This window comes from Anomaloglossus baeobatrachus, chromosome 7, assembly GCF_048569485.1.
Source record: "Anomaloglossus baeobatrachus isolate aAnoBae1 chromosome 7, aAnoBae1.hap1, whole genome shotgun sequence".
NCBI classification, from domain to species: domain Eukaryota; kingdom Metazoa; phylum Chordata; class Amphibia; order Anura; family Aromobatidae; genus Anomaloglossus; species Anomaloglossus baeobatrachus.
The window spans coordinates 285,570,853-285,579,588 of NC_134359.1; the positions used below are offsets into that span (position 1 = coordinate 285,570,853).

Consider the following 8,736-nt stretch of genomic DNA (forward strand, 5'->3'; position numbering starts at 1 on the left):
GAATTGTCTGCGTTTCAATTATTTCCTATGGGAAAATTTGCTTTGATATAAGAGTAACCTGGTTTAAGAGAACACTCCCGGAACCAATTATGCTCGTAATCCAAGGTTCCACTGCATCTCTGAAATGCTGTTTATATCGAACATGCCGATACTGTAGGTATACAATATGTGGGTCTACTCACACGGCTTGGTATTGTTGACACGACATTGTTTTTGGGAAGGTCTGCATTATGGTGGAGTTAACACAGTCAAGCAGAAAATCGACTCTACTCAGCCACTGTTGAGTTTCTTGAAAGCTGTAGCTATTAATGTATTCAAATATAACAGTTCCAACATACATCATCAAGACTTCTTTCCCTTTAGTGTTTGAATTCAATTCTGAATTCTGAAAAAAGAAAAATAAAATTAAAATTGTGAAATAAAATGATTGAATCATTGACGGTAATCTAATTCTCACATTAAAGTAAAACAAAGTGGGGAGAGATAGCAGGCTGTTCTTCGAACCTCATCTTGGCCTAAGGTCTTCCAATGCAGTAAATGTGTATGGGAATCTTTTAGTAGGATCAACCCTCCAAAGCCATCTAGGTGGGCATGCAATTCATAGAAAGCTGAATAAAATGATCCCTCAATATCTGTGATCTGAAGTCTAAAGGCCCCGTCACACGCTACGATCTATCGTGCGATCGCGTAAGCGATCACACCCGCCCCCGTCGTTTGTGCATCACGGTCAATTCGCACAATGTCGTTAACACCCGTCACACGTACTTACCTCCCTCACGATGTCGCTGTGGGCGGCAAACATTTTCTTTTTTAAGGGGGAGGCTCGTGCGCCGTCACAGCGATGTCACACGGCAGGCCACCAATAGAAGCGGAGGGGCGGATACCAGCCGCATTAATGACATGCCCACCTCGTTGCCGGAGGACGCAGGAACGCTGTTGTTCATCGTTCCCGGGGTGTCACACGTAGCGTTGTGTGCTGCCTCAGGAACGACGAACAACCTGCGTCCAGAAGGAGGAACAATTATTTGAAAATGAGTATTTTTGATCGTTGACACTCGCTCGTAGGTGTCACACGCAACGACGTCGCTAACGAGGCCGGATGTGCGTCACGAATTCCGTGACCCCGACGACATATCGTTAGCGATATCGTTGCGTGTAAAGTGGCCTTTAGTCCAGAGAAATCCACGTTTACTTTAATATGTAAATGAGATGTTAGGATCTATGGGGGAGGGGCATAGATCTCCCCGAAAAGCTGCTTTCAGAGGTTATTTTACAGAAAATTGGCGTTACCAGTTTGAGACATGTGAATCAGGAGAGCAGACTGTCAGTCATTACATGTCTCACATTTAAACTAATCTCTATATTCAGCCCGAAGATCTTAACAGCTCATTTGCATATTAAGAAACACATGGGTTTCTCTGGCATAAGACATCAGATCGCAGATATCAAGGTATCATTTTGTTCATCTTTCTGTGACCTGCATGCCCATATAGACAACATAGGAGGGTTGGTTCTACTGAAAAATTTCCTTTAAATGTAACAACTAATTATAATATACAGGAAAATCATCAGATTTGCATCGTTCTCCTTTCCGCTGTTGGTTGTTGTTATATTTTCTCGATCCATGCTTGTTAAATCTTTGTGTCATGTAAGCGTAGATATTGGCCTCTGCTGCTCCCCCTTCCCCTCTAACCACATTAACATACACTGAGACAAAGAATCTGCGGCAGCTGCATCCCCCTCCTCCTTGTCACTAGCTCATTTAAATGAAAAGGGGCCGTTACCAGTGTGAGACATAAGGATTACAGAAATGCATGTTTTTCTTAACATGTAAATGAGATGTTAGGATCTATGGGGGAGGGGCATAGATCTCCCGGAGAATCTGCTTTCAAAGATTATTTTACATGAAAGTGGCGTTACCAGTTTGAGACATGTGAATCAGGAGAGCAGACTGTCAGTCATTACATGTCTCACGTTTAAAATGATCCCTATGTTCCGCCCATAGTTCTTAATAGCTCATTTACATATTAAGAAAAACGGGGATGATCGCAGGCACCAAGGTGTAATTTTCTCCTACTTGTCACTAACTCATTTTTTTAATGACTTTTGGAGAAAGTTACTGCAAAGTGTGGAAGATGTTATTTTCCCTAATGTTATATATATATATATATATATATATATATATATATATATATATATATATATATATATATATATATATATATATAGATAGATATTTTCATATATATATATATATTATACTATATTTTAATTATATTCTATGTTTCCAGGATAGTAAAAGTGACCTGTCAGTGGCAATTTCCCTTTATTTATCTGTTACCATTAGTAGTTAGAGTATCTCCTAATGTTTTTACAGGTGTCAATCTCATTATATTCTGATTAAATCCTGAAATATCGAAGCCCATTTTTGATTACTATTATTATTTTTGGTTTTATTTTGCTGAATCTTACCGTTGAAAACATAGTTTTCATTGTGTCCATGTAAGTAGAGAATTCATCCGGAGTGCCATTAAAGGAGAACACCAAATTGATAAATTGTGCCGTATCGCCAATGACAGAGGTAGTGGCGGAGGCCAGCTGAGTTGCGGTCAAATAGGTTTTCACTTCCGACTAGAAAAAAAGAAAGCAAAATGAATGATCGATTGAATAAATTAATTAATTAATTTATGTAAACTTCTTTCCCAATGTTTTGTGGTTTATACATTTCTCTTGAATAATGTAGAAACATGTAAACTACAGAGCATCCAGCTTCATTTTGTGGCTTTGCGGTTGTAAAATGTTTGTTAACCTTAACAATGGCTAAAAGGAAAAATTAAAAAGCTGTAAAGCTACAGAGCAAATACGAGAAAGGAAGACTTATATAAGGGTCCCGTTAACGACGCAGCAAGGATATAGTGATCCGTATAATGACCTCGGTGATCAGAGACCAGCCGCCAGCGACCCGTGTAAGGACGCTGTGCTTGGTAGTCAAGGTACACATCGGGTAACTATGCAAAGCGCTTTGCATAGTTACCCGATGTGTACCATGGTTACCAGCGTACCGCCGGTTCCCTGCACATTCAGATTGTTGGTCTCCCGCCGTCAAACACGCCGATGCATGCTGCACAGCGGGAGACCAAGGACCAAAAAATGAACCAGAACAGTGTGTAACGATCAGCGATTTCACAGCAGGGGCCAGGTCACTGCTTAGTGTCACACATAGCGAGATCATACTGGTAGGTCACAAAACCTGTGACTCAGCAGTGATCTCGCTAGCGATCTCACTATGTGAGAAGTACCCCTTATGAGAGCTGTAAAGATAAGAAGCAAGTAAACAGATAAAGATGCATGAGGACTGTACAGATAAGAAGCAAGAAAAGAGATAAAGGTGTGAAGTCTGTAAAGATATGGAGCAAGTAAAGAGATAAGGATGTATGAGGGCTGTATAGATATGGAGCAAGTAAAGAGATAAGGGTGTATAAGGGATGTAAAGATATGGAGCAAGTAAAGAGCTAAGGGTGTATGAGGGCCAGAAAGATATGGAGCAAATAAAAAGATAAGGGTGTATGAGAACTGTAAAGATATAGAGCAAGTAAAAAGATAAGTATGTATGATAGCTGTAAAGATATGGAGCAAGTAAAAAGATAAGTATGTATGATAGCTGTAAAGATATGGAGCAAGTAAAGAGATAAGGGTGTATGAGGGCTGTAAAGATATGGAGCAAGTAAAGAGATAAGGGTGTATGATGGCTGTAAAGATATAGAGCAAGTAAAGAGATAAGGGTGTATGAAGGCTGTAAAGATATGGAGCAAGTAAAGAGATAAGGGTGTATGAGGGCTGTAAAGATATGGAGTAAATAAAAAGATAAGGGTGTATGAGGGCTGTAAAGATATAGAGCAAGTAAAGAGATAAGGGTGTATGAGGGCTGTAAAGATATAGAGCAAGTAAAGAGATAAGGGTGTATGAAGGCTGTAAAGATATGGAGCAAGTAAAGAGATAAGGGTGTATGAGGGCTGTAAAGATATGGAGTAAATAAAAAGATAAGGGTGTATGAGAACTGTAAAGATATAGAGCAAGTAAAGAGATAAGGGTGTATGAGGGCTGTAAAGATATTGAGCAAGTATGGAGATTAGTATGTATGATTGAATGTAAAGATATGGAGGAAATAAAGAGATAAGGCTGTATGAGGGCTGTAAAGATATGGAGCAAGTAAAGAGATAAGGGTGTATAAGGGATGTAAAGATATGGAGCAAGTACAGAGATAAGGGTGTATAAGGGATGTAAAGATACAGAGCAAGTAAAGAGATAAGGGTGTATGAAGGCTGTAAAGATACAGAGCAAGTAAAGAGATAAGGGTGTATGAAGGCTGTAAAGATACAGAGCAAGTAAAGAGATAAGGGTGTATGAAGGCTGTAAAGATATAGCGCAAGTAAAGAGATAAGGGTGTATGATGGCTGTAAAGATATGGAGCAAGTAAAGAGATAAGGGTGTATGAGGGCTGTAAAGATACGGAGCAAATAAAGAGATAAGGGTGTATGATGGCTGTAAAGATATGGAGCAAGTAAAGAGATAAGGGTGTATGAGGGCTGTAAAGATATGGAGTAAATAAAAAGATAAGGGTGTATGAGGGCTGTAAAGATATAGAGCAAGTAAAGAGATAAGGGTGTATGAGGGCTGTAAAGATATAGTGCAAGTAAAGAGATAAGGGTGTATGAAGGCTGTAAAGATATGGAGCAAGTAAAGAGATAAGGGTGTATGAGGGCTGTAAAGATATGGAGTAAATAAAAAGATAAGGGTGTATGAGGGCTGTAAAGATATAGAGCAAGTAAAGAGATAAGGGTGTATGAGGGCTGTAAAGATATAGAGCAAGTAAAGAGATAAGGGTGTATGAAGGCTGTAAAGATATGGAGCAAGTAAAGAGATAAGGGTGTATGAGGGCTGTAAAGATATGGAGTAAATAAAAAGATAAGGGTGTATGAGAACTGTAAAGATATAGAGCAAGTAAAGAGATAAGGGTGTATGAGGGCTGTAAAGATATTGAGCAAGTATGGAGATTAGTATGTATGATTGAATGTAAAGATATGGAGGAAATAAAGAGATAAGGCTGTATGAGGGCTGTAAAGATATGGAGCAAGTAAAGAGATAAGGGTGTATAAGGGATGTAAAGATATGGAGCAAGTACAGAGATAAGGGTGTATAAGGGATGTAAAGATACAGAGCAAGTAAAGAGATAAGGGTGTATGAAGGCTGTAAAGATACAGAGCAAGTAAAGAGATAAGGGTGTATGAAGGCTGTAAAGATACAGAGCAAGTAAAGAGATAAGGGTGTATGAAGGCTGTAAAGATATAGCGCAAGTAAAGAGATAAGGGTGTATGAGGGCTGTAAAGATACGGAGCAAATAAAGAGATAAGGGTGTATGATGGCTGTAAAGATATGGAGCAAGTAAAGAGATAAGGGTGTATGAGGGCTGTAAAGATATGGAGCAAGTAAAGAGATAAGGGTGTATGAGAGCTGTAAAGATATGGAGCAAGTAAAGAGATAAGGGTGTATGAAGGCTGTAAAGATATAGTGCAAGTAAAGAGATGAGGGTGTATAAGGGATGAAAAGATATGGAGCAAGTAAAGAGATAAGGGTGTATAAGGGATGAAAAGATATGGAGCAAGTAAAGAGATAAGGGTGTATGAGGGATGAAAAGATATGGAGTAAGTAAAGAGATAAGGGTGTATAACAGATGAAAAGATATGGAGCAAGTAAAGAGATAAGGGTGTATAACAGATGAAAAGATATGGAGCAAGTAAAGAGATAAGGGTGTATAACAGATAAAAAGATATGGAGCAAGTAAAGAGTATGTTCTAAAGATATAGAGCATGTAAAGAGATAAAGATGTATGAGAACTGTAAAGGTATGAAGCCAGTATGAAAGACACATATGAGCGTTGTAAAAGTTTTTGCGCAAGGACAAGACAAAATGAAGGTAAGTAACAATAGGAGAGTGAGAAGTATGAGAACTGTAACTGTACGGAGCAAATATGAGAGCTGTAAAGATATGGAACAAGTATGAGAGAGATGTATGAGAGCTACAAAGATGTGGAGTACATACGAGAGAGATATGTGAAAGTTGTAACATTATGGATCAGGTACAAGCGATAAAAACATACAAGAACTTTAAAAGTGCGTAGCATGTATGAGAGAGAGAGTATGAGAGCTGTAAAAGTATGAAGAAAGTACAATAGAGATGTATGAGAGTTGTAAAGTGACAGAAAAAGTATGATAGAGATGTATGAGAGATAAAAAGGTATGAAACTAATCCAAGAAACAGATGTATGAGAACTATAAGGGTATGGAGTAAGTAATGGGGAGAAGTATGGGAGTTGTAAAGATATGGAACAAGTATAATAGAGATGTATGAGAACTAAAAGGGTATAGACTAAGTACGGGAGAGAAGTATGAGAGTTGTAAAGGTATGGTACAGGTATGATAAAGATATATGAGAGCTATGAAGGTAGGAAACTCATCCAAGAGACAGATGTATGAGAACTATAAGGGTATGGAGTAAGTAATGGGTAGAAGTATGGGAGTTGTAAAGATATGGAACAAGTATAATAGAGATGTATGAGAACTAAAAGGGTATAGACTAAGTACGGGAGAGAAGTATGAGAGTTGTAAAGGTATGGTACAAGTATGATAAAGATATATGAGAGCTATGAAGGTAGGAAACTCATCCAAGAGACTAATGTATGAGAACTATAAGGGTATGGAGTAAGTAGTGGGGAGAAGTATGGGAGTTGTAAAGATATGGAACAAGTATAATAGAGATGTATGAGAGCTATAAGGGTATAGAGTAAGTACGGGAGAGAAGTATGAAAGTTGTAAAGATATGGAAAAAGTATGATAGAGATGTATGAGAGTTAGAAGAGTATGGAGTAAGTACAGGAGAGAAGTATGAGAGTTGTATATGTATGGAGCAGGTACAAGAGATATAGCGCTATACAAACTGTAAAGGAATGGAGAAAGTGTGAGAGGGATGTATAAGAGCTATAAAGGTATAAAACTAATCCAAGAGACAAATGTATGAGAGCTATAAGGGTATGGAGTAAGTACAGGGGAGAAGTATGAGAGTTGTAAAGATATGGAACAAGTATAATAGAGATGTATGAGAACTAAAAGGGTATAGACTAAGTACGGGAGAGAAGTATGAGAGTTGTAAAGGTATGGTACAAGTATGATAAAGATATATGAGCGCTATAAAGGAAGGAAACTCATCCAAGAGACTAATGTATGAGAACTATAAGGGTATGGAGTAAGTACAGGGGAGAAGTATGGGAGTTGTAAAGATATGGAACAAGTATAATAGAGATGTATGAGAGCTAAAAGGGTATAGACTAAGTACGGGAGAGAAGTATGAGAGTTGTAAATGTACGGAGCAAGTACAAGAGATATAGCACTATACAAACTATAAAGGAATGGAGAAAGTGTGAGAGGGATGTATAAGAGCTATAAAGGTATTAAACTAATCCAAGAGACAAATGTATGAGAGCTATAAGGGTTTGGAGCAATTATAAGAAAGAAAGACTGATAGTAAGAGAAGCCATGAGACTGGAATGGTAAAAAAACAAACATTTGCTGGAGCCTGACTTTACACTCAAGCCAAAAACATTAACCCAGTGTGAAAATCTTACATTTCTGGAACCTTTGCCTGATCTTTATACCTCTGATATCAAAATGTTATCAGATTTTGTGGAATGACACACTACATATAAGAAACCTTAGAGCTAAAAAGGTGCGGAACAAATACTAACATGGTACAGAAGAAGAGATTAACCAAAATGACCATCATGAGAGGACAATAAAAGAAGGCACCTTCAGGAGGCTGATATAAAATATCACAAGAAATACTCACCAGAACGATGTTTGGGTTAAATGTAACAAACTGACTCCATGATGCTAGATAACCATACTTCACGAAGTATGTAGAGAACCATGCGCCTGAGCTCTGGGAAGCGCTTGTACAGGCAACACCTAGTGTCAATAATTATGTATTTAGTTACATATAAGATAAAGAAAAAAAATATTATTAAAATTAAAAAGTATATTTTGGATACTCACCATTAAATCTCTTTCTTGGAGCCTTCATTGGGGGACACAGGAAACCATGTGCTGTGTCCCCCAAATGAAGCAAAAAAGAAAAGTGGATTTCGGGTACTCACCGTAAAATCTCTTTCTTGGAGCCGTCATTGGGAGACACAGGAGACCATGTGCTATGTCCCCAATGAAGCAATAAAGAAAAGTGGATTTCAGGTACTCACCGTAAAATCTCTTTCTTAGAGCTGTCATTGGGAGACATAGGAGACTATGTGCTATGTCCTCCAATGAAGCAATAAAGAAAAGTGGATTTCGGGTAGTCACCATAAAATCTGTTTCTTGGAGCCTTCATTGGGGGACACAGGAGACCATGTGCTGTGTCCCGCCATGAAGCAATAAAGAAAAGTGGATTTCAGGTACTCACCGTAAAATCTCTTTCTTGGAGCCGTCATTGGGGGACACAGGAGACCATGCACTGTCCCCCCCAATGAAGCAATAAAGAAAAGTGGATTTCGGGTACTCACCGTAAAATCTCTTTCTTGGAGCTGTCATTGGGGGACACAGGAGACCATGTGCTGTGTCCCCCAATGAAGCAATAAAGAAAAGTGGATTTCGGGTACTCACCGTAAAATCTCTCTCTTGGAGCCCTCATTGG

The 8,736-nt window shown here is 38.5% G+C and overlaps 1 protein-coding gene across 1 annotated transcript in view; it reads right to left on the minus strand.

Annotated features, from left to right (window-relative positions):
• The window catches only part of LOC142245541 (uncharacterized), a 74,516-nt gene that overhangs the window by 7,285 nt on the left and 58,495 nt on the right, over positions 1–8,736 (minus strand). Inside the window, exons 51-53 of the mRNA XM_075318321.1 lie at positions 7,900–8,018; positions 2,473–2,631; positions 183–385 (exon numbers count right to left, since the gene is read on the minus strand). Of these exons, the coding sequence (XP_075174436.1) occupies positions 183–385; positions 2,473–2,631; positions 7,900–8,018 (481 nt within the window). The remainder of the gene's footprint in view (positions 1–182; positions 386–2,472; positions 2,632–7,899; positions 8,019–8,736) is intronic.